Source organism: Castor canadensis, chromosome 11 (assembly GCF_047511655.1).
Source record: "Castor canadensis chromosome 11, mCasCan1.hap1v2, whole genome shotgun sequence".
Lineage (NCBI taxonomy): Eukaryota > Metazoa > Chordata > Mammalia > Rodentia > Castoridae > Castor > Castor canadensis.
Window position 1 is genome coordinate 44,989,135 of NC_133396.1, and position 26,649 is coordinate 45,015,783.

Consider the following 26,649-nt stretch of genomic DNA (forward strand, 5'->3'; position numbering starts at 1 on the left):
TAGTTTTATTTTTCAAAATTTATCAAAAATGGGCTAGCAAGAAAACTTTGTAAGTTCTAAAAAGTAGAAATCAAGCATGTTATTGACTCATTATTATGTAATAAAGCTGAAAAATAATAAACTTAAAATTAAGTCCAACTATTTGGAAATTTCAAAAATACTCTCCCTGCTGGGTGTGGCAGCTCATGTCTATAATCCTTGCTACTCAGGAGACAGATCAGGAGGATTGCAGCCCAGGGAAAAAGTACATGAGACCTTATCTTAACCAACAAAAGGTATGCAAGATTTGTAAGTAGGAGGATCATAATCCAGGCCAGCTTGAACATAAACACAAACCTTACTCCCTCTCCCAAAATAAAGTAGAAAGTGGTAGAGTGCCTACCTAGCAATTGCGAGTGCCTGAGTTCAAACCCAGTACCACTCTCAATAAACGTTGGATCAAAATCTTATTATCTAATTTTAGGAATGCTAGCAAATGTGCATTCAGATGAGAGATTACAGTCTTACAACTTTTAAAAGTAGGTTTTCAACAATTTTGGTGATTGTGTATCATGCTTTAGGTGTTGTTCTATGTTCTGTTACCATGAAATGCAACAGAGAACTCAGAGTCTTCCTTTTGCTTATCTTGTAGGTGATTTCATTTATTAACCCAGACACCTTGAAGTTCATGTTCAAAGTTTAAGTGGCTGAGAATGTAGATCAGTAGTAGTGCACTTGCCTCATATGGCTCAGTCCCTAGCACCTCAAAGAGTTTAAGTAGACTATGTCTTAGTGTGAGTATTTTATTTTTGAAATGTCTTTTATTTATTTTTTATTGTTGTGCTGGGGGTACATTGTGGCATTTACAAAGGTTCTTACAATATTTCAAATATATCATACTTGATTTCACCCCCTCCACCATTCTCCTTTATCCCCCTCTCCCCATTCCTGAAGCAGTTTCAACAGGTATCACTTTTCCATGTACATACACGTGTACACAGTATTTGTACTATATTCACCCTCCCACATCCTTTCCCCACCTCCTCCTCCCTCCCACTGATACCACCCCTCCCCCCCCAGGTAGGACCAGTCCCACCTCCTGTTCTCCAATTTTATAAATGAACAAAAAATGACTTTTTAAAAAAAACTCAGGGCCTACACCTTGAGCCACTCCCCCAGCCTCTTTTTTTGTGGGGTTTTTTGAGATAGGGTCTCACGAACTATATGCCCAGGGCTGGCTTCAAACCTCTTTCCTCCTGCTCTCTGCCTCCTGAGTAGCTAGGATTATAGGCGTGAGTCACTGGCACCCAATATCATTTTTGTTTGTTTAAGATAGCTACACAGGGAGTTTTCTTGTGACATTTCCCTATATATATATAATTTCCACATATATATATTTCCATATACATATAATAGCCCAAATTGGTTCATCTCCTCTATTTTTCTTCTTTCTATTTTAGACCCCTTCTTATGGTGGCTTCAACAGGTTTAAAAATTCTATATTCATTCTTGTTCACCTTGTTAACTTCCTTCTTTTACCCTCCCCCTCTCATATGTGACCTCCCCTTAGTGTGACCTGTTTTTCATAATATTACTGTATTTGTGTTAGGTCTATCTTCTACATATGAGAGAAAATATGTGGCTTTAGGTCTCTGAACCTGGATAACTTAAGATGATGTTCTCCAGTTTCATCCATTTACCTGCAAACGACAAAATTTCATTCTTTTTTGTGGCTGAGTAAAATACCACATTTTCTTAATCCATTCGTAAGTGGTGGGGCATCTTGGCTGTTTCCATAGCTTAATTATTGTGAATAAACATGGTGTGTGCAATAAACATGCAATAAACATGGGTGTGCCAGTGCTTTTATTGTAACCTGGCTCACATTCCTTTGGGTATATCCCTAGAAGAGGTATTGCTGAATCATATGGCAGGTCTATTTTTAGTTTTTTGTGGTTGTACTAGTTTACATTCCCACAAGCAGTGTATGAGGGTTCCTTTTCCCCACATCCTCACCAACAATTCTTGTTTGTGTTTTTATGGTAGCCATTCTAAGAAGAATGAGATGGAATCTTAACATGGTGTTGATGTGTATTTCCTTTATGGCCATGGATATGGATGTTGAGCATTTCTTCATGTGTTTTTTAGACATTTGGACTTCTTCTTTTGAAAAATCTCTGTACAGTTCATTTGCCCATTTCTTCATTGTGTCATTGATTTTTTGGGGGAGTTTAGTTTTTTGAACTCCCTGTATGTTCTGATTATTAGCCCCTTGTCAGATGTATATCTGGCAAAGATTTTCTTATTCTTGAATATGATATGTTCTTTTGATATTAAGGGTTTTTTTTCATTATAGGAAACTTTTTTTGAATAATGCCTTGGAATACATCTTCTATTTTCTTTTGGAGCTATCTATATCAGGCAAAGAAATTACCCATAGGTAATACTAAACTTGTCTTTCATGTTTATTACCTCTTTCTAATTTTATTAATGTCCTTTTCTTTTTTTTTTTTTTTGCATGTATTCACTATACAACTCAGGCTTAAGGTCAAGATATCCCACACAAGAGCCCCCAGTGGAGATACTATGCCATATATTTGTCCTTGTGATCATTTGTAAGAAGCAATGAAAGACCACTCTGGATGGAGTATGTTTAGAGAAAATGAAGTCATTGAGAAATAATATGGGGAAAAAAGAGAAATGAGAATGAGTGCTCACAGATGCCTCTATGTGCCTACCATTTTCCTAGGGTATCTGTTTTCTGATAGTTAAGTAAACACGTGATGATCTCTGTTGACTACAATCTTCCTCTCACTTTTCATTTGGTTTATTCTAGTAAATGAAGATCCAAAGTCACCATTTTAGAATATTTACTCCTAGTCTCTCAGTTATTAAGCACAGTGCAGTAATGCATTACAACAACAATTCATTGTTATATGGGTATTTATCTGCAGGAATTTGTATGTGTGTGTGTTCCCACATGGGTATGCATACATATGCTGGATGGGTCCAGGGTAGAATCAGGAAAGGAGAGAATCAACATATAAGCAAATTAAGGATGGACTTACACAATGACAAAGTAATGAGCAAGCATTACACATTATCATATTCATTCCTGGGGAGGGATGCATAGCAAAATAAAAATGAGACTTCAATGGGGCAGGTTTCATGTAGAAAACGCACCTGGTTTTCATGAGTTTTAAAGGTCTTCTTGCCGTACCTGTTTCCTTACTTCAAAAGGAACCTCAAGAACAATGTTTTAAACATTCATATGTTGGCAGAAACAATTAAAAATGTAGAGTGTATAAGTTAATTTGAGGGTTTTTGCTTTGTGTTATAAGTCAAGTATTTTGAAACGTAAGACGTTTTAAGAGCGTGTTCGGTTTGTTTTAAACTCAGAACACTTTGATCCCCTAAAGGCAACTCATTCCAGGAGATAAAACTTACCATAATCATTTTAATACTGGTGCAGAGTTGTGGAAATGTTGTGCTCCCTATATGCCTTTGAAAAGACAGATTTCATTTGCTCTCATTAGAAAAATTAACTAACTGCTTTGCCTTTTGTTGAGGCCAGGAGTAAAACAGGTTCAGATAGGTGGATTCTTACTGAAATTCTTCACTTTTTTGAAGGTACTAGGGGTTGAACTCAGGGCCTCACACTTGTTAGGCAGGCGCTGTACCACTTGAGTCATACCCACAAGCCCTTTTTGCATTGGTTATTTTTGAGATAGGGTCTTTCTTTATGCCAGGGCTGACCTGGACCCCAACTCTTCTATTTATACTTCTCGCATAGCTGGGATGACAGGCACATGCCATTATGCACAGCTCCTATTGGTTGAGATGGGGGCCTCATAAACTTTTTGCCTGGGTTGGGCTTGAATAATTATCTTCCCAGTCGTTGTCTCCTGAGTAGCTAGGATTACAGGGTTGAGCTACTACACCTGGTCTAATGTTGAGCCTTATAGAGATTCTACCTTTTCATTTAATTACCTGGTTGGTTAATTTGTTTATTAATGAAATAAAATCATTTCAAATGTACTTGCTTTATCCAAAAATCATTCATGAGATTATTGAAAATTTAGTTAACTTTTTAGGTAGAAGGGTTGTTTTTTATAGTCTGGATTTTTTTTGAGTTCTGCAAATTCCCTTGTTTTGAAAGAGTTTCCTGATAATGTGCTTCAAGAGAAGTCTAAAAAGAGAAACATGTCTAAATTTTTCTTGGTGCATTTTAAGACAATGGTTACATTGAGTTGCTAAAGTACTCATGATTTTTCATTTTTACTTTGTGGTTCTAGGGATTGAACCCAAGGTGTTATGCACATAAAGCATGCACTTTTACCACTGAGCTATATCCTCCAGTCCTCAGGATTTTTTTTTTTCCCTTGGTGGTACTGGGGTTTGAACTCAGGGCCTCATGCTTGCTAGGCAGGTGCTCTTCCTGCTTGAGGCACTCAACTAGCTCATTTTTGGTTGGGTATTTTTCGAGATAGGGTCTCATGAACTATTTGACAAGAGCTGGCTTCCAGCTGAAATCCTCCTAAGCTCTGCCCCCTGAGTAGCTGGGACTACAGGCATGAGCCACCAGTGCTCAGCACTTACACCCTTTTAGGTAGCTTTTTATTTTTGTTTTTCGTTTTTTCTGGCTGGGCAAAAAATAAGAGAAAAACATACAAGTTTTATATGGAATAGGAGCCTTCATAAGGAAAAAAAGACCCAAAGACACAGTTAGAATTGAACACTTATATACTAAATTGACAAAAGAATAGTAAATTGTGAGAAAGCAACTTAATTATGTGGGGAGGCTGGAATATAAGAATTATTTGAAGAAAGTCTGTATAGAATTCTCTCAATCTCAACTTCCTGTCCTTGATAATAAGAATGTTGCTTTCCTTGGATAGGGAAGACATCTTTCACATGGGAATTTCATCTTCAACTTTTAAGAAATGAAGGATCAAAGTGATCTTCCTGCTCGGTTTTTTTTGTGGTTGTTGTGGTTTTTTTTTTTTTTTTAAGTGCCTTTAACTCAAATTAGTTCTTATGCCAAAATATCATGTTTGGGGTGGTGTGTTCTGAACTCCTTCAAATGCATACCATAGAATAAGAACTTTCTATGTTTCTATGTTTACTAAGAGTGATTGTCCCAATTGAGTGGTAATGGATGGGGATGCCTTGGACACAGCCAAAGGCTGTAAACTATCCTTTACGGCAAAGGAAACAGGTACTTAGAGAGATAGTTTGTTATATGGAGCAGGATTACAACACAGCATGCTTCCAAATGAAGGTTTCCAGAAAATTCCTCTCTGGGATTATATCATCAGCATGGAACAAGGTATAAAGGGCCAAACCATCCTGGTTTGCCTGAGACTAAGATGTTTGCTGGAACATGGGAGTATCAGTGTTAAAGCCAGGAAAGTCCAAGCCAACGTGAGACAGTCGTCCACCCTGAGGAGTGTGCTTTGCCATAATTACATCGTTTCCTGACCTTATTGCCTATCTGATCATTAAGGAGATTCTGGCCACTTGTCTATCTGCTCACCAGAGACAAGTGAAAACAGCCCATCACATTTCTGCTTATTATTAGACTACAAAGTGAAGGTCAGTTTCTCAGAAGTATCCTGCAGTAGACCCAGGCTTTAGGTAGCCTGAGAAGTCACTCCTGAATTAAATAATGAACTAATGCAAAAGTAAAAATACTGTACAGCAGGATTCTGATGTTGACTTTTGATTCTACCACACTGAGGAACTGTTGTATCCTTTGGCAGGAGTAAACAAGGGCCATGCCTCTACCTGGATTCCCTTCTTGTTTTTATTTTGTGTGTGTGTGATTTGAACTCAGGGCTTCATGCTTGCAAAGCAGGTGCTCTACCACTTGAGCCTCACCACCAGTCCTGGATTCTCTTCTTTAGGACCCATTCTCTTCTTTCTCAGTGATGGCCCATTCTGAGATGGTCACTTCCTATGGGAATCTTACAGGTGAGGCCTTCAAATTGACATGATTCCAAGTTTAAATTTAAAGAGAAAGGCTTTGCCCAAAGATTCTCTTTAATATATTTTACTAAATCCAGGCTGTGCATTTTTCCCACAATGGGATTTATCTGATGGGGTTTCTATTCTGCCTCTAGTTCACTTTGTCTTGTATTTTTTTATTATTTTGTTGTGCTTATTTTGTTTTTCATGTGCTCTGAGCTGTGGCAGGGAAGGACAGGAGAAAGGAGAATGTACAGCTTTGGGGGAGGTTAGAGGCAATATGATGTGAAAATATATAAAGAGATCTTGGGAAGAAGTGAGAGAATTTTATGGCAAAGAAGTGGGAGAAAACAGGTGGACTATCTCCCAAGCTTACCTGTGCCTTCCCTAGGTTGTCTCCAATTGTAAGGAATAAGGAATACATAAATCAAGGCACTGCCTGATTGCAACTCCTATTGCCTGTATGACTTTGCTAGTGCTGCCATCACAAAGTTCCACAGATGAAGTGACTTAAATAACAGAAATTTAATCTCCCATACTTCTGTAGGCTGGAAGTCTGAGACAAGATGTTGGAGAGGTTGGTTTCTACTGAGTATCTTCCTCCTTGGTTTGTATATGGCTGTCTTCACATAATCTTCCCTCTGTTTGTGTCCAAATTTCCTCTTCATATAGGACACTAGCTATGTTAGATTAGAACCTACATCTAAAGACCTCGTTTTAATTTAATTACCTTTTTAAAGATCCTATCTCCAAATATAGTCACATTCTGAGGTGCTAATGGTTAGGCCCTCAACATATGAATTTTGGGGGAATACAACATAGCCCATAACACTACTGAAGTTATACTTCACTAGTAGAGGCAAAATTGTGTTTTAGTCTGCCACCTTTTATTATTACTGAATAAGAATGAGACTTTTGTTTAATTCATTTTTAAGCAAAGTTTTGAAAACTCAGAAGAGTTAAAGTGTATGACTGCTTGGTTAAGTATATAATTAGCAATATTTGTTTTGTTTTTTACAGTGTGGAGAACTAAGCCTAGGGCCTTGCATATGCCAGGCAAGAGTTCTACTCATGAACTATACCCCCAGACCTCAATAATTATTTTTTAAAGGTCTCTCTCTTTCTCTCTAAAACTAGAAAACTGATTTTTTTTTGTTATATGAACACACCATTTCTCAATGACAGATAACAAATATAATCTGTGTACTTTAATATTCTGTACTCCTTAATTACAGACTCTTTATAGCCTACCAAAAGCTTACAAATACAGTTTGGAAGTTTATATCTAAGGTAGATTATTTCCAAACATAGTTTTCTTCCTATTGCTCTTATAGCACCTATTTCATCAACTCTTCTGCATGTCTACAATTAAATAAGTGTGAATCTCAATGGCACAGAGCTGTAGAGTCTTAATAGCACCTACCAATGTAATAAATGTGACATTTACCACATTCTCAGCACTAAGTCAGAAAAGAGAGGCCCAGAATTCATTTCATTGGAACCTAGCACATAGAGATAACTTGGCTAAGTGCAATTTGCATGTTCAGCAACTCACAGAGCTGTTAAACTGAAGGATATCAGTATCAGTAGTTATAGTCTTAAATTAATCTAACCAATTATTTTGATTCATTACTTAGGAGGGTATGAAAACACAAAGGCTGTCAGGTATTTTCACTTTTTTCTGTTTTTACAAGACACTGGCAAATTTCTTTCCTTCTTTCCTCCTTTCCTCCCTTCCTCCCTGCCACCCATACGTCCTCCCTTTCTTCTTTTCCTCCTTCCTTCTTTTGGTGGTAGTAAGTGTTAAACTCAGGGCCTTGCACTTGCTAGGCAGACACTCTACCACCTCAACTACTCCTCCCAGAAAATTTCAGTAATTGTTTCATTTGGAATTTGATCTGTAGTTGATGTTGGCAACTGGCAGTCTTTATGTCATATAACCCAAACTTACAAAATAATTAGAATATGCACACTTAGAAAAACCATGTTATAAATCCAGAATGTTGAAGCGTCTCTCAATGAAAGGTTTTCAATGAACTTGATTCAATACCATTTCCATAGTTGGAAAATTCAGTGTTGATGTCAGTTCCCAAAAGCTAAATGTAAAACAGGGGGATTTTCCCCATGAACCAGTATTTCTTTTTCTCAGCAATATTGCCAGAAAATGTCAATTATTCAGTAATTCTATCATGTGAGTCATTTAGAAAAATACCTAATACTTAAACAAAACATTAAGATCAAACAGGATCTTGGGCTACTAAACTAATTAGGACCAGTTACCCCAGATCATCTAGTTCAGTGATTTCCAAACTTTAATAAGCATCAGAATCACCTACAGGACTTGTTTGAAAAAAAAATGCAGATTGTTGGACCCTAACCCCAGAGTTTCTGAATCAGTAAATGGGGTGGGGATGGGGACTTAAAAATGTACATTTCTGACATGTTCTCAACTGTTAGTTGGCTAGAGATCACACTTTGAGAATCACCGACCTCATGGGTTTTCCCCTTCTAAAGATATGTCAGTTGAGAGGACTATTTTATTCTTTTTTAAATTTTCTTTTTTCCAGGACCTTGAGTTCATACCACTTGAGCCACACTCCAGTCCTTTTGTTTGTCTTTAAGATAGGATCTCACTAACTTTTCCTGTGCTGGCCTTGAACTCAGGACTCTTGCTTCCAAGTAGCTGGAATTGGGTGTGCACCACCATGGCTGGCCAGAACTGTTTTACTCTATTGTTGCAGGAGAGCTCAGACAGAGACTGAGAGGGCAAGCACCAGAGCTTTTGGGAAGCAAGTTTATTAGGCAGGCATGCAGCAACTCAGCAGACTTGAGTCTAAAGGCCGAGCCCCAAGAACAAAGGGGGCTTTCCTTATACACCATTTAGAGCAGGTTACAGAAATGGGGAGTGGTACACCTTGTCCCGTACATAATCACATGTTAATTCATTGGCTACTTTAACTTCTGGGGCAAGGTAACTGTTCTCTGATGTCCAGGTAACATTCCCCAACTCTGGTTTTTCTTTGTTCCACTGTAGCACTCATTAATCTCCCTTCCCCCTCCCTGCCTTCCTGCCACACTCTAAAGAAAAATTTCTTGGCCAATTTCTTAAACTACCTCAAGAGTAGACAAGAAGAACAGCGGCTATACCCCAATCCCACCAAACAAACAAACAAAAACTAGGCATTTGTGGCTCACACTGGTAATCCCAGCTACTCAGAAGATAGAGGTCAGGAGAATCGAGGTTCAAAGCCAGCCTGGGCAAATATTTTGTGAGACCCTATCTCGAAGATACCTAACACAAAAGAGGGCCGGCAGACTGGTTCAAGTGGTAGAGCGTGAGACCTTGAGTTCAAACCCCAGTACCGCCCCCCCAAAAAAGGAGTGACTATGGAGAACTTATGATGAAATACCCAGGTTCTGTACATACACAGATCCTCACCACAACCTACTGAGGTAGCTACTATTATAATACTCATTTCACAAAGGAAGCAACATGGGAACTGGGATTTGAACCCAGATGGGCTCCAGAATGTGGATTCTTAACCTCAACACCACACTCCTTCTCCAGGCAATAGATAAGAACTTAACTGTGCTCATTGATCCATCAATAATAGTGAAAATTGGGTGATTTGGGCAACTAAGGGAACCAAATGTTTAGAAAAGCTCTTTTGCTGGTACTATACATTTTCCTCATTTGCTATCTAAGCCAGTTGAATGTTGACTTATTCTCATGGCTACAAGCCTAACGTATCTCTTACACAATACATTCTAAATGTGCCTAGGTGATTTTAATGAGGACATGAACTATCTACTTCAATAATTATGCATCAATGAAATATGCCAAAAACATATTAAAACAAATTACCAAAGCCACATATGGTGGTGCATGACTATCATCCCAGCACTCGAGTGGTTGAGGCAGGAGGATTACGAGTTCAAAGTCTAGCCTGGGCTACACATTGAGACCCTGTCTTAATTAATTAATTAAAACAAATTACTATTCTTTAGGAGCAAATTACTAAAATGGAACTTTTTAACCAAACATTACTTACATGCTAACTACAATAACCTGAAACCAGCTGAGTTTATGTAGCTGAAAATGACATGTGCATTATCCAAAGGATTTAGGAACAAATTAGAACATGGAACAGGGACTTGGAAAGCATCAAGACTCTTTCTCTCTGCTTTCTATTTCCTCTCTCCCTCTCCCCACTCCTTTTTCTTCTGACTGTCTCCGCATTCTCAGTTCAATAGAAGAACTTGACCACCACCTAACAAGTCAAATTAAAAGTTTACTTTTACTTTTTTTTTTTTTAATTTTGCTGGTACTAGAGTTTGAACCCAGGGCTTCACACTTGCTAGGCAGGTGCTCTCGCACTTGAGCCACTCCACCAGCCCTTTTTTGTGTGCATGAGCATTTTCAAGATAGCGTCTCAAAAACTATTTGCCCGGCCTGGCTTCAAACCAAGATCCTCCTGATCTCTGCTTCCTGAGTAGTTAGGATTATAGGTGAGAGCCACCGACATCCAGCTTAAGTTTACATCTGAAGAGTAGCAAATTATGTCATCTCAAAATATGCCACTATGGCACTGGGATTACTTGAAAAACAGAAGACTCAAGAAGAGCATTTTAATTTTCCCTTTTCTTCCTGAAAACAGGAGATAAAAGCTCCCATGTGAAAGATGCCCTCTCTGTACCAGGAAAAAAGGAAACATTCTTCCATGAGGAGTCTGTTGAGAGAATTCTATGCAAACAGACCTTGCTAAAATAATTCTTATCTTCCTTTAGGCTCCCTACATAATTCAGTTCCTTTTCCACAATTGCCTGTCTTTGTTCAACCTAATATGAAAGTGTATAGCTTTGGCCACTTCTTTGGGTCTTCATTTCCTTATGAGGGCTCCATGTCACATAAAACTTAAGAGTTTTAGACCTTTTTTTTGTTACCTTATCTCATACCAATTTAATTCTCCCTAAAAGGGGAGACATAAAGTTTTGTTTCTTCTCCTTACACATTCACAAGTCCAGTCCCACTCAGAGACCAACTGGCCACTCCTGACTCCTACTCCTACTACCCAGTTCCCAAAAAAGAATCCAAATGGCCTTGCTTAGGTTAAGTGTCCTCTCCTGGTCCAGTCATTTATGGTTATGGAAGAGGTGTCCTGCCATATATATTTAGTTACCTTTGTTCTAGCAGGGAAGAAAGTCATTGACTAACTGGGCTAACACTTCAAAAGTTTTCTGTTCAGAAACTCTTCAGTGCTTGATCATTTCTTTATCCTGGGTACATTCTTTTTATTTATTTATTTTTCTTTTGGCGGTACTGGGGTTTGAACTCAGGGCCTTGAGATTGCTAGATAGGTGCTGTACCCCACCTCTTTTTGCTTTGGTTATTTTTTGAGGGAGGGTCATGCTTTAGCCTGGGCAGGCTAGACTGTCATCCTCCCATTTACTCTTCCTTCTGGTGCTGGGATGACAGACACACTCAGCTTTTATTGGTTGAGATGGGGAAATCTCACAGTTTGCTTTGGCTGGCCTTGAACCAAGATCCTCACAATACAGAAATAACTGCTCATACATAAGAGGTGGGATGATAAAAGGTACAAGCCCCACATCAAAATTACAAAACATGTAGACATATTTGTTTACCTTCTAGGCTAGCAATCTCTAGCCTAGATTGCTTCTGGAGATTGCAGTTCAATCAGGATCAAGATAAATTGTCCAAGAGCATAGGTGTTTTCAGTCTTTACACTTAAAAAAAATCATAGACAAAGGATGCTTTATTGCAATTTCAGAAGACAAAACGAACAAAAACCACCCAGGATCCCCAATAATGAAATGTAGCCTGTCTTAGAACACACATGCTCTTATATTCCATATTCCAATAGAGAAACTTTATTCAATTTTTAGAACTTTTAATTTATAGGTAACATTTTAGGACTGCTGCTGTTTCGTGTTGTGAGAAAAGTCTACCCCTTTCAATGCTGACGTAAACCAGAAGGAAATTGTTCCAAAAATATCTAGTCCCACTGGTGCATTGGTCACCTTTCTCTGCAGTACAGTCTGTAGAGAGGCACTTACATGAAAATACTTTCAGTGCTAAGCAAATAACATGGAAGGAAACATTCTCAGCCGGTATAATTCATGGATTGAATCCTTGAGAAAGCCAAATAAAGGGCATGGTTTTAAGTCATCATTAATCCTATTTTTTGTCTGCAGTACATCTCTTCACACATTGCAGATTTGAAAAGTGAATTTTTTGAGGAATTCCTTAAGCACCTCTGCCACTGTGCAGGTGAATTCCGGGAAGTCATAAAAACTGACATGCGGAAACAGATGTTTGCTGAACTCTTCTTACACTGTGACCGTGGGAAGGTAGGTTAAGACCCTTAAAGCGTGACTCCTCACCCCATTTGTTAGGGTGAGGAGTCGTATCTGATTAAGTATCAATTACTTCTTCCAACTGCTATCACCTTTGCTCCACGTACTCGGTGCTCGTATCTTTCTTGTAGACCAGCAGCAGCCTGCAGACCACACCTCCAGTGGCACTGCGTTCCCAAATACGCAATTGGTTTCTAAATCTATCTTTTTCCATTGTTAAGTCAGAGGGTGCTCAAGCTTGTTGTTGCTTTCTCTCTTCTGTTGGTGGCTTCCTGCAGGAAAGAGCTGCTGGTAATAGGAAACCTACCACTTTTATTAAGCTGGGCCTTAACAAGAAGAATTTATATGAGAAGTGTTTCTAAGAATGAGGTTCCAGAACACCAAATGGACTTACAAAAGTAGATATGAACTTTACTGAACCATGTTTATGAACGTTATGTTTATTTATTTGTATCTCTGTGTTCCACAAAGGATTTAAGGAAACTCACAACAATAGAAAAAGAGAGAGAGGATACTGAATGGAGCTATAATTTAACTATAACAACCTAAATAGTTGTTGGGTGTTAGTTTACAAGTTTGAGTCTAACCTTCCTGGCAGTGAATATGAAATAAAAGAAACATGACCAAATACACCATCGACAATGTTTTTAAATACAAACTGGTACTAAAATAAGTAGTTCAAAGTACAACTAGGCATAATTGGGCATGGTGGTACATGCCTGTAATCTCAGCACTTGGGAGACTGAGGCAGAAGTTGTGAGTTTGAGACCAGCCTGAACTACACAGTAGTCTAAAAAAATTAAACAACAAAAACCCTTAAAATACAACCTAGTGTTTCTCCTGAAGGTAGCTATTAAAGGGACCCTATGTCATAAGGTGAACATCTTTTATGATGGACTTGCAATAAATGAATCAATGATCTTTTTGTTGTTGTTGTTGGTACTGGGGATTGAACTCAGGGCCTCATGCTTGCTAGCTAAATGCTCTACCACTTGAGCCACACTACCAGCCCTTTTATTTTTAGTTTATTTTTTTCAGATAGGATCTAGTGCTTTTGCCTGGGCAGCCTCTAACCACCATCCTCCTACTTCTACTTCCTGAGTATCTGGGATTACATATGTGTGCCACCACACTCAGTCTCTTGAATCAATGATTTTTTTAGGGCGAGTTCTTACAATTACTTTAAGTGTAGGCAAATGATACCACACCTAACTGCAAATGAAAAAAGAATTTTGGCTTTGTAGTGTTGTTTTTGAGACAGGGTCTCACTATGTAGCCCAGGCTGGCCTGAAACTCACAATTCTTCTGCCTCAGCCACCCTAGTGCTGGGATTACAATGAGGTGCCACCACACTGGGCTCCAGAAAAAGCAATTCTTAAAGGAACCAATATATTATAATCTAGGTTCTCAGATCCCTCCTAGTTTGGCTTCAATCAGAAATATATTCTGGAAAATCTGAAATGTCTGTGTGTCTTTCACACAGTCCTCCTTGAATATTGTTTCTTTTGACAAAGCTTGCCATAAATATTGGTTGACATAGGTGTCAAGATTTTACTCTCTCTTGCCAGGAGCCAGTGGCACACACCTGTAATCCTAGCTTCTCAGGAGGCAGAGATCAGGAGGATAACAGTTTGAAGCCAGCCTGGGATAATAGTTCATGAGACCCTATCTCTAAAAAACTCTTCACAAGAAAACGGGGGCTGCGGGGGGGGGGGGTGGAGTGGCTCAAGGTAAAGGTCCTGAGTTCAAGCCCCAATATGGCCAAAAAAAGACTTTACTCTCTCATAAAATGCCTAAAGGACAATTACTATTTGTTGGTAAACTGTGTGCCAGAGCAAACACAGGCGGATAGTATTTAAAGAAACCACTAGGAGTTTGCTTGTGCTCTTTGTTTTTCTTCCTATCATTCAAACTGTAATTATGTAGTGCTGATCTTGGAGGGAAGGGAGAGTTCAGAATAAAGAAATTAACTGGCAGGTGCCAGTGGCTCAAAGCTGTAATCCTAGCTACTCAGGAGGCAGAGATCAGGAGGGTCTCAGTTTGAGGCCAGCCTTGGGCAAATAGTACTTGAGACCCTATCTCGAAAAACCCCATCACAAGAAAGGGCTGGTGGAATGGCTGAAGTGGTAGAGCACTTGCCTAGCAAATGTGAGGTCCTGAATTCAAACTCTAGTACTGCCAAAAAAAAAAGTCAATTGGGTTTCTGGATGGATATTTTTTTTTCACTACTGAGGTTTTGAACTCAGGGCCTTGTGCTTGCAGGTTAGATGCTCTACCAATTGAGCCATGTCGCCAACCCTGTTTTGCTTTAGTTATTTTTCAGACAGGATCTGGCAATTTTGCCTAGGGCTAGCCTTGGACTTCAATCCTCCTACCAAAGTCTCCTACATAGCTGGGCTTACAGATATATACTACCACACCTATCTTGTTTGTTGAGATGTGGTCTCACTAACTTTTTGCCTGGGCTGGCCTTGAGCTTCAATCCTCCTCCCTGCCTGAGTAACTGGGATTACAAGCATGAACCACCATGCCTGGCCTTCAGAATGGATATTTTTAACCAATAGCTGAAAAAAGAGTTTGGAAAGCTTACAGTTTAAGCAGGCACTCTACCTCTTGAACCATGCCCCCAGCCTAAAGCCTGAACTCTAAATTGAAAATGCTGGGCTAATGAGAAAGACTAGGAAGAATGCAAAACATAGCATCAAAGCAGTATTTGTCTTACTGGGAAACTAGGACCAGCTGATGGCAGGGGTGGGGGGTGGAATCTGGAAAGTGTGTGACTATAACCTAGAGGCTGTCTGGGTCTCTAAATCAAGGTTAGTACCTGATTCCACATTCCTGGGCCCCAATCATTATTGGATGTTGAAGGCATCATTACAGACAATTGGAAATTACGAGCAGCAGGCATTTATGCTTCATTTTTGGATGCACTCAGAGACTGAAAGCTTATAGAGAAGTCCAAAAAAGAAGTGCCAGGAGGATGGGCCCCAAGGTTCTCCCACTCATTCCCATGGCCAGAGGAAAGGAGACAAGTGCTCCTAAAGCCCTTTGTGTGAAGGGGCACGGGTGTGTAGAGATGAAGGTGGCTGTAAAAGTTCTGGGAATATCTCCAGAAGACACCTGGGGTTGGAACGAGAAGAACCACAGGCTTAATAGGTAAATACTGAAACAAAACTTCCAAATGACTGAGCAAGACCATCTCCACATGCCCTTACTGTGGCTATCCCCACACTAGAGTCTTCTTTTTCTGATGACCCAACACCAGGTAAGCCCCCAAAGAAAAAGGGACAAAAGATATGAACACACAATTCATGGAATCACTATGTACTCAACAATGCACAGAAATATTCGTCAATGATAATACCTATCATATCACTCCTACTATGTAGGGATAGAGGAAAAACATTTCATTGAGTATTCCTGGTGAAAATTTGGTTGTAGTATTTAATAGTTGCATCTTTGTAAAGCAAATTTATTTAAAAAAATTTTTAAAAATTTAAATTTTTAAAATTTAATTTTAAAATTTTTTAATTTTAAAATTTTTAAAATTTAATTTTAAAATTTAAAAAAGCAATTTTATTAAAAAAATTTTTTTTTAAATAAAAGTGCATATGTTTCCACCAAGTGAGTCCATTCCTTAAAAAGAAAAACATCAGTGAATAAAAGTATATATGCAAGGATGATTCTTGTAGAATTGCTTATAAACGAGAGTGAGAGAGCGAGAGAGAGACAGAGAGAGAGAGAGAGAGAGAGAGAGAGAGAGAGGTATTAAGGGAACGCTTACCTATGTAGGGGGATGCTTCAAGAATTTTCATATAACTACAGGTTAGGATACCAGGTAGTCTTTATTTTTTTTTGTTTTGTTTTGTCATGGCCCTCCATTCTCCTGTCTCAGCTTCCTGAATGCTATGATTACAGGCATGCACCACCATACCTGACATCATGTAGTCTTTCACAGCATGACTAGGTCTATACCAGTCAACTTGGAGGATTTTTATACATTATTATTTAGTGGGAAAAAGTAAAATACAGAAAAATGTATATAATATGATCTCACTTTGTAAAACAAACAAAAAGAAAAGACATAGGTGTACATGTATAGCTACGCATTTGTGAATATGAGCCTTGAGAAATATTCATCATAAAACATGTGCGTAATTGGAATGAGGTTCAGAATCTACGAACTGGAGTCATCCTTGGAGATTTCTAAAAGCAAATCTTTTCTGAAATCCTTACTTAATTGGAGTTTTCAGAACTAGCAACACAGCATGAAATATCAATGTTAGCTATACTCTGAGAATTCTATAGAAAAATATCAGAGGGCTTGCTTTGTTGAGCTGGGAATGGTGATCTTATCAGTGTTAACCAGCTTCTGGAATCCATAGTTCCACCCACTAGATTCATGTTTTGACCAACTATGTGACAAATAGAAATTACAGTTAAAATGCAATATGTGAAAATAAAAACCTTCTACATGGGATTAGCATCAGGTTAGACACTGAAGAATAAAAAATGAAACAAACATGAAAACACAACAATAGAAACTATTCAAGCTGGCTGGGCATGGTGGTGTATGCCTGTAATCCCAGCAATTTAGAGGCCAAGGCAGGAGAATTTGAGGCTAGCCTGGACTACACAGCCAAGACCCTTTTTCAAAATAAAACAAAAACCTATTCAAATTGAATCTGAGAAAGGAAGAAAGAGAAAATGAAAATATGTGGATAATTTTGAAAGATTTCCCCCTCATTAAAAAAGGTTTTTTTAATGATAATCTACTTTTTGAAGCAAAATTAATAACACTAGTTTTTAAACCTCACAATAGAAGTGAAACGTATGAAAATAAGAGCAAAAATGATGAAGAGGAGAAAATGGAAGTAAGTTCCTTACATTAGGCATAGTGTTTCATAGTATTTCAAGGTAGACTGTGATTAAAGATACGTAAAGTCCAGAGCAATTACCAAAAAAGAGAGATAGCTGTTAAGCCAATTGTGGAAATAAAGTAGAATATTAAAATATAGTCAGTCCAAAAGAAGACAAGAAAAAAAATGGGACAAAGAAAAAACAAACAAGATGGTAGATTTAAATCTAACCATAGTGATAATTATATTAAGAACATATCATCTAAGCAGTCCACTCAAAAGAGATTATTTAGCTGGATAAAATGCAAGAACCAATATAAAGACACAGACGGGCAGTGGCTCACGTCTGTACTCCTAGCTACCCAGGAGACAGAGATCAGGAGGATCATGGTTCGAAGCCAGCCCAGAAAAATAGTTCTTGAAACCCTATCTTGAAAAAAACATCACAGGAAAAAAGGGCTGGTGGAGTGGTTCAAGGTGTCCTGAGTTTAAACCCAGTACTGCAAAAAAAAAAAAAAAAAAAAAAGTAGAGGATGGAAGTGCTACACCATGGCGACACTAATTCTGAGCAAGTAGGATTGACTGCTCTGATGTCAAAGGAGCTTTCAGAACAAGTAACATTAACAAGGATCACAGAGACAGTTCGTATTGATAAAGGAGTGATAAGAAGACATAATTCTAAATGTGCATGCACCTAACAGCAGAAACACAAAACGTAAAATGCACGAAGCAAAGATGACATGGAACTGCAGTTATAATTAAAGATTTATATATATATATATATATATATATATATAAAAAAAATATATATATATATATATATATATATATATTTTTTTTTTTTTTTTTTTTTGGTGGCACTGGTGTTTGAACTCAGGGCTTCATACTTCCTAGGCAGGCACTCTCCCACTTGAGCCACTCCGCCAGCCAATAATTACAGATTCAACACTAGTCTTTGAGCAACTGACAGAATGAGTAATCAGAAACTCAGTAAGGACATGAAAGCCTTGGACGCCATCATCAATGAACTCAGCTTAGACTATGACAGTCTACATTCTACTCAACCTCAGCAGAAAATCACAAGCACACTTGAAATGCTCATCCAGGTGATGATGTGTGATAACATGAGAGCATAGCTCAGCAAATGCAAAGAATTGAAACTGTGCTGGGCATGCTCACTGACTGAGGCAGAGCTAAGTTAGAGATCAGAGACAGAGGTAGATGAAAATCCCCAAGTACCTGACAATATAAAAATATATCTCTAGATTACCAAAAAAATAATCAGGAGAAATTTGGAAATATTTTTAACTGAATGGTAATTAACATACAATGTATTAAAATTGGAGGAGGGCAACTAAAATGGTACATAGAAATAGATATCTTTTAATACTTACAGAAGAGAACAAGAGTCAGACATGGTAGCTCACACCTGTAATCCTAGCACTTGGAGGACTGAGGTAGGAGGATGGAAAGTTCAATTACAGCCTGGGCTGCATAGTGAGACCCTACCTCAAAAAGAAAAGAAAAGAAAATTAGAGGGATCTAAGACCACTGGTCCTTAAGCTTTCATCTCAAGATGCTAGAAAAAGAACATCAGAACAAATAAATGAAAAGTAAGTAATATACAGGCAGAAATCAATGAAACAGAATACAAAAACAATAGTGAAAAATCAGTCCAAACAAAAGCTGGTTCTTTTTTTTTTAATTTTTATTTTTTTATTATTCATATATGCATACAATGCTTGGGTCATTTCTCCTTGCTGCCCCCACCCCCTCCCTTACCACCCACTCTGCCCCCTCCCTCTCCCCCCTACCCCCTCGATACCCAGCAGAAACTATTTTGCCCTTATCTCTAATTTTGTTGAAGAGAGAGTATAAGCAATAATAGGAAGGAACAAGGGGTTTTGCTAGTTGAGATAAGGATAGCTATACAGGGAGTTGACTCATATTAATTTCCTGTGCGTGTGTATTACCTTCTAGGTTAATTCTTTTTGATCTAACCTTTTCTCTAGTTCCTGGTCCCCTTCTCCTATTGGCCTCAGTTGCTTTTAAGGTATCTGCTTTAGTTTCTCTGCATTGAGGGCAACAAATGCTATCTAGTTTTTTAGGTGTCTTATCTATCCTCATATCTCCCTTGTGTGCACTAGCTTTTATCTTGTGATCAAAGTTCAATCCCCTTGTTGTGTTTGCTCTTGATCTAATGTCTGCATATGAGGGAGAACATATGATTTTTGGTCTTTTGGGCCAGGCTAACCTCACTCAGAATGATGTTCTCCAATTCCATCCATTTACCAGCAAATGATAACACTTCATTTTTCTTCATGGCTGCATAAAATTCCATTGTGTATAGATACCACATTTTCTTAATCCATTCGTCAGTAGTGGGGCATCTTGGCTATTTCCATAACTTGGCTATTGTGAATAGTGCTGCAATAAACATGGGTGTGCAGGTGCCTCTGGAGTAACCTGTGTCACAGTCTTTTCGGTATATCCCCAAGAGTGGTATTGCTGAATCAAATGGTAGATCAATGTCTAGCTTTTTAAGTAGCCTCCAAATTTTTTTCCAGAGTGGTTGTACTAGTTTACATTCCCACCAACAGTGTAAGAGAGTTCCTTTTTCCCCCCGCATCCTCGCCAACACCTGTTGGTGGTGGTGTTGCTGATGATGGCTATTCTAACAGGGGTGAGGTGGAATCTTAGTGTGGTTTTAATTTGCATTTCCTTTATTGCTAGAGATGGTGAGCATTTTTTCATGTGTTTTTTGGCCATTTGAATTTCTTCTTTTGAGAAAGTTCTGTTTAGTTCCCTTGCCCATTTCTTTATTGGCTCTTTAGTTTTGGGAGAATTTAGTTTTTTAAGTTTCCTATATATTCTGGTTATCAGTCCCTTGTCTGATGTGTAGCTGGCACGTATTTTCTCCCACTCTGTGGGTGTTCTCTTCAGTTTAGAGACCATTTCTTTCGATGAGCAGAAGATTTTTAGTTTTATGAAGTCCCATTTATCTATGCTATCTCTTAGTTGCTGTGCTGCTGGGGTTCCATTGAGAAAGTTCTTACCTGTACCTACTAACTCCAGAGTATTTCCTACTGTTTCCTGTATCAACTTTAAGAGTTTGTGGTCTGATATTAAGATCCTTGATCCATTTTGAGTTAATCTTGGTATAGGGTGATATACATGGATCTAGTTTCAGTTTTTTGCAGACTGCTAACCAGTTTTCCCAGCAGTTTTTGTTGAAGAGGCTGCTTTTTCTCCATCGTATATTTTCAGTGCCTTTGTCAGAGACAAGTTGGTTATAGTTGTGTGGCTTCATATCTGGGTCCTCTATTCTGTTCCACTGGTCTTCATGTCTGTTTTTGTGCCAGTACCATGCTGTTTTTATTGTTATTGCTTTGTAATATAGTTTGAAGTCAGGTATCGTGATACCTCCTGCATTGTTCTTTTGACTGAGTATTGCCTTGACTATTCATGGCCTCTTGTGTTTCCATATAAATTTCATGGTAGATTTTTCGATCTCTTTAATGAATGTCATTGGAATTTTGATGGGAATTGCATTAAACATGTAAATTACTTTTGGGAGTATAGACATTTTTACTATGTTGATTCTACCAATCCATGAGCATGGGACATCTCTCCACTTTCTATAGTCTTCTTCAGTCTCTTTCTTCAGAAATTTATAGTTTTCCATGTAGAGGTCGTTCACATCTTTTGTTAGGTTTGCATGTAGGTATTTGATTTTTTTTTGAGGCTATTGTAAATGGAATTCTTTTCATATATTCTTTTTCAGTTTGTTCATTATTGGTGTATAGAAATGCTAATGATTTTTCTATGTTGATTTTATATCCTGCTACCTTGCTGTAGCTATTGATGGTGTCTAGGAGCTTCTGAGTAGAGTTTTTTGGGTCTTTAAGGTATAGGATCATGTCGTCTGCAAATAGGGATATTTGACAGTTTCTTTACCTATTTGTATTCCTTTTATTCCTTCTTCTTGCCTAACTGCTCTGGCTAGGAATTCCAGTACTATGTTGAATAGGAGTGGAGATAGTGGGCATCCTTGTCTGGTTCCTGATTTTAGAGGGAATGGTTTCAGTTTTTCTCCATTAAGTATAATGCTGGCTTTAGGTTTGTTATATATAGCTTTTATAATGTTGAGGTACTTTCCTTCTATTCCTAGTTTTCTTAGAGCTTTTATCATGAAATGGTGTTGGATCTTATCAAAGGCTTTTTCTGCATCTATTGAGATGATCAAGTAGTTTTTGTCTTTGCTTCTGTTAATGTGGTTTATTACGTTTATTGATTTTCATATGTTGAACCACCCCTGCATCACTGGAATGAAGCCTACTTGGTCGTGGTGAATAATCTTTTTGATGTGTTGTTGAATTCGGTTTGCCATTATTTTGTTGAGGATTTTTGCATCAGTGTTCATTAAGGAGATTGGCCTAGAGTTCTCCTTTTTGGAGGTATCTTTCCCTTATTTTGGAATAAATGTAATACTGGCTTCATCAAATGTGTTAGGCAGTTTTCCTTCCCTTTCGATTTCGTGGAATAGTTTAAGGAGGGTGGTATCAGTTCTTCTTTAAAGGTCTGATAGAATTCAGCAGAGAATCCATCAGGTCCTGGACTTTTCTTTTTGGGGAGACTCTTGATTGCTGCTTCAACTTCATTTTGTGTTATAGATCTATTCAGGTGATTAATTTCCTCTTGGTTCCGTTTGGATGATCATATGTATCTAGAAATCTGTCCATTTCTTTAAGATTTTCAAATTTATTTGTTTTTTTTTTTCATTTTTCTTTTATTATTCATATGTGCATACAAGGCTTGGTTCATTACTCCCCCCTGCCCCCACCCCCTCCCTTACCACCCACTCCACCCCCTCCTGCTCCCCCCCCCTCAATACCCAGCAGAAACTATTTTGCCCTTATCTCTAATTTTGTTGTAGAGAGAGTATAAGCAATAATAGGAAGGAACAAGGGTTTTTGCTGGTTGAGATAAGGATAGCTATACAGGGCATTGACTCACATTGATTTCCTGTGCGTGTGTGTTACCTTCTAGGTTAATTCTTTTTGATCTAACCTTTTCTCTAGTTCCTGGTCCCCTTTTCCTATTGGCCTCAGTTGCTTTTAAGGTATCTGCTTTAGTTTCTCTGCGTTAAGGGCAACAAATGCTAGCTAGTTTTTTAGGGGCTTACCTATTCTCACCCCTCCCTTGTGTGCTCTCGCTTTTATCATGTGCTCCTAGTCCAATCCCCTTGTTGTGTTTGCCCTTGATCTAATGTCCACATATGAGAGAGAACATACGATTTTTGGTCTTTTGGGCCAGGCTAACCTCACTCAGAATGATGTTCTCCAATTCCATCCATTTACCAGCAAATGATAACATTTCGTTCTTCTTCATGGCTGCATAAAATTCCATTGTGTATAGATACCACATTTTCTTAATCCATTCGTCAGTGCTGGGGCATCTTGGCTGTTTCCATAACTTGGCTATTGTGAATAGTGCCGCAATAAACATGGATGTGCAGGTGCCTCTGGAGTAACAGTCTTTTGGGTATATCCCCAAGAGTGGTATTGCTGAATCAAATGGTAGATCGATGTCCAGCTTTTTAAGTAGCCTCCAAATTTTTTTCCAGAGTGGTTGTAGTAGTCTACATTCCCACCAGCAGTGTAAGAGGGTTCCTTTTTCCCCGCATCCTCGCCAACACCTGTTGTTGGTGGTGTTGCTGATGATGGCTATTCTAACAGGGGTGAGGTGGAATCTTAGTGTGGTTTTAATTTGCATTTCCTTTATTGCTAGAGATGGTGAGCAGTTTTTCATGTGTTTTCTGACCATTTGAATTTCTTCTTTTGAGAAAGTTCTGTTTAGTTCACATGCCCATTTCTTTATTGGTTCATTAGTTTTGGGAGAATTTAGTTTTTTAAGTCCCCTGTATATTCTGGTTATCAGTCCTTTGTCTGATGTATAATTGGCAAATATTCTCTCCCACTCTGTGGGTGTTCTCTTCAGCTTAGAGACCATTTCTTTTGATGAACAGACGCTTTTTAGTTTTATGAGGTCCCATTTATCTATGCTATCTCTTAGTTGCTGTGCTGCTGGGGTTTCATTGAGAAAGTTCTTACCTATACCTACTAACTCCAGAGTATTTCCTACTCTTTCTTGTATCAACTTAAGAGTTTGGGGTCTGATATTAAGATCCTTGATCCATTTTGAGTTAATCTTGGTATAGGGTGATATACATGGATCTAGTTTCAGTTTTTTTCAGACTGCTAACCAGTTTTCCCAGCAGTTTTTGTTGAAGAGGCTGCTTTTTCTCCATCGTATATTTTTAGCTCCTTTGTCAAAGATAAGTTGCTCATAGTTGTGTGGCTTCATATCTGGGTCCTCTATTCTGTTCCACTGGTCTTCATGTCTGTTTTTGTGCCAGTACCATGCTGTTTTTATTGTTATTGCTTTGTAATATAGTTTGAAGTCAGGTATCGTAATACCTCCTGCATTGTTCTTTTGACTGAGTATTGCCTTGGCTATTCGTGGCCTCTTGTGTTTCCATATAAATTTCACGGTAGATTTTTCAATCTCTTTAATGAATGTCATTGGAATTTTGATGGGAATTGCATTAAACATGTAGATTACTTTGGGGAGTATCGACATTTTTACTATGTTGATTCTACCAATCCATGAGCATGGGAGATCTCTCCACTTTCTATAGTCTTCCTCAATCTCTTTTTTCAGAAGTGTATAGTTTTCCTTGTAGAGGTCTTTCACATCTTTTGTTAGGTTTATACGTAGGTATTTGATTTTTTTTGAGGCTATTGTAAATGGAATTGTTTTCATACATTCTTTTTCCATTTGCTCATTGTTAGTGTATAGAAATGCTAATGATTTTTCTATGTTGATTTTATATCCTGCTACCTTGCTATAGCTATTGATGATGTCTAGGAGCTTCTAAGTAGAGTTTTTTGGGTCTTTAAGGTATAGGATCATGTCGTCTGCAAATAGGGATATTTTGACAGTTTCTTTACCTATTTGTATTCCTTTTATTCCTTCTTCTTGCCTAATTGCTCTGGCTAGGAATTCCAGTACTATGTTGAATAGGAGTGGAGATAGTGGGCATCCTTGTCTCATTCCTGATTTTAGAGGGAATGGTTTTAATTTTTCTCCGTTAAGTATAATGCTGGCTGTAGGTTTGTCATATATAGCTTTTATAATGTTGAGGTACTTTCCTTCTTTTTTTTTTTTCATTTTTCATTTATTATTCATATGTGCATACAAGGCTTGGTTCATTTCTTCCCCCTGGTACTTTCCTTCTATTCCTAGTTTTCTTAGAGCTTTTATCATGAAATGATGTTGGATCTTATCAAAGGCTTTTTCTGCATCTATTGAGATGATCAAGTGGTTTTTGTCTTTGCTTCTGTTAATGTGGTTTATTAAGTTTATTGATTTTCGTATGTTGAACCACCCCTGCATTCCTGGGATGAAGCCTACTTGGTTGTGGTGAATAATCTTTTTGATGTGTTGCTGAATTCGGTTTGCCATTATTTTGTTGAGGATTTTTGCATCAATGTTCATTAAGGAGATTGGCCTATAGTTCTCCTTTTTGGAGGTGTCTTTGCCTGGTTTTGGGATAAGTGTAATACTGGCTTCATAAAATGTGTTTGGCAGTTTTCCTTCTCTTTCTATTTCATGGAACAGTTTAAGGAGGGTTGGTATCAGTTCTTCTTTAAAGGTCTGATAGAATTCAGCAGAGAATCCATCAGGTCCTGGACTTTTCTTTTTGGGGAGACTCTTGATTGCTGCTTCAATTTCATTTTGTGTTATAGGTCTATTCAGGTGATTAATTTCCTCTTGGTTCAGTTTTGGATGATCATATGTATCTAGAAATCTGTCCATTTCTTTGAGATTTTCAAATTTATTTGAATATAGGTTCTCAAAGTAGTCTCTGATGATTTCCTGGACTTCCATGGTGTTTGTTGTTATCTCCCCTTTTGCATTCCTAATTCTACTAATTTGGATTTTTTCTCTCCTCATTTTAGTCATGTTTGCCAGGGGTCTATCGATCTTGTTTATTTTTTCAGAGAACCAACTTTTTGTTTCATTAATTCTTTGTATGGTTTTTTTGGTTTCTATTTCGTTGATTTCAGCTCTTATTTTTATTATTTCTCTCCTTCTATTTGTTTTGGGATTTGCTTGTTCTTGTTTTTCTAGGAGTTTGAGATGTATCATTAGGTCATTGATTTGGGATCTTTCAATCTTTTTAATATATGCACTCATGGCTACAAACTTTCCTCTCAAGACTACCTTAGCTGTGTCCCATAGGTTCCGGTAGGTTGTGTTTTCATTTTCATTGACTTCTAGGAACTTTTTAATTTCCTCTTTTATTGCATCGATGATCCATTCTTCATTAAGTAATGAGTTATTTAGTTTCCAGCTGTTTGCATGTTTTTTGTCTTTACTTTTGTTGTTGAGTTCTACTTTTACTGCATTGTGGTCAGATAGTATGCATGGTATTATTTCTATTTTCTCATATTTGCTGAGGCTTGCTTTGTGCCCTAGGATATGATCTATTTTGGAGAAGGTTCCATGGGCTGCTGAGAAGAATGTATATTGTGTAGAGGTTGGATGAAATGTTCTGTAGACATCTACTAGGCCCACTTGATCTATTGCATATTTTAGATCTTGGATTTCTTTATTGAGTTTTTGTTTGGATGACCTATCTATTGATGATAATGGAGTGTTAAAGTCTCCCACAACCACTGTGTTGGCGTTTATATATGCTTTTAGGTCTTTCAGGGTATGTTTGATGAAATTGGGTGCGTTGACATTGGGTGCGTACAGATTGATGATTATTATTTCCTTTTGGTCTATTTCCCCTTTTATTAGTATGGAATGTCCTTCTTTATCTCGTTTGATCAATGTAGGTTTGAAGTCTACTTTGTCAGAGATAAGTATTGCTACTCCTGCTTGTTTTCGGGGGCCATTGGCTTGGTAAATCTTCTTCCAGCCTTTCATCCTAAGCATATGCTTATTTCTGTCGGTGAGATGAGTCTCCTGTAAGCAACAAATTGTTGGATCTTCTTTTTTAATCCATTTTGTCAAACAGTGCCTTTTGATGGGTGAATTAAGTCCATCAACATTAAGTGTTAGTACTGATAGGTATGTGGTGATTCCTGCCATTTAGTTATCTTAGTTGTTTGAAGGTTTGATTGTGTATACCTAACTTGATGTTACTCTCTACTGTCTTGCTTTTTCTTATCCTGTGGTTTGGTGCTGCCTGCCTTTTCATGGTTAAGTTGGGTGTCACTTTCTGTATGCAGGATCCCTTGCAGAATCTTTTGTAATGGTGGCTTTGTGGTCACATATTGTTTTAGTTTCTGCTTATCATGGAAGACTTTTATTGCTCCATCTATTTTGAATGATAGCTTTGCTGGGTAGAGTATCCTGGGGTTGAAGTTGTTTTCATTCAGTGCCCGGAAGA

At 38.0% G+C, this 26,649-nt stretch overlaps 1 protein-coding gene across 1 annotated transcript in view; it reads left to right on the forward strand.

Annotated features, from left to right (window-relative positions):
* Efcab5 (EF-hand calcium binding domain 5) overlaps positions 1-26,649 on the forward strand; it is a 110,258-nt gene that overhangs the window by 21,204 nt on the left and 62,405 nt on the right. Inside the window, exon 5 of the mRNA XM_074046512.1 lies at positions 12,163-12,318. Coding sequence (XP_073902613.1) covers positions 12,163-12,318 — 156 coding nt within the window. The remainder of the gene's footprint in view (positions 1-12,162; positions 12,319-26,649) is intronic.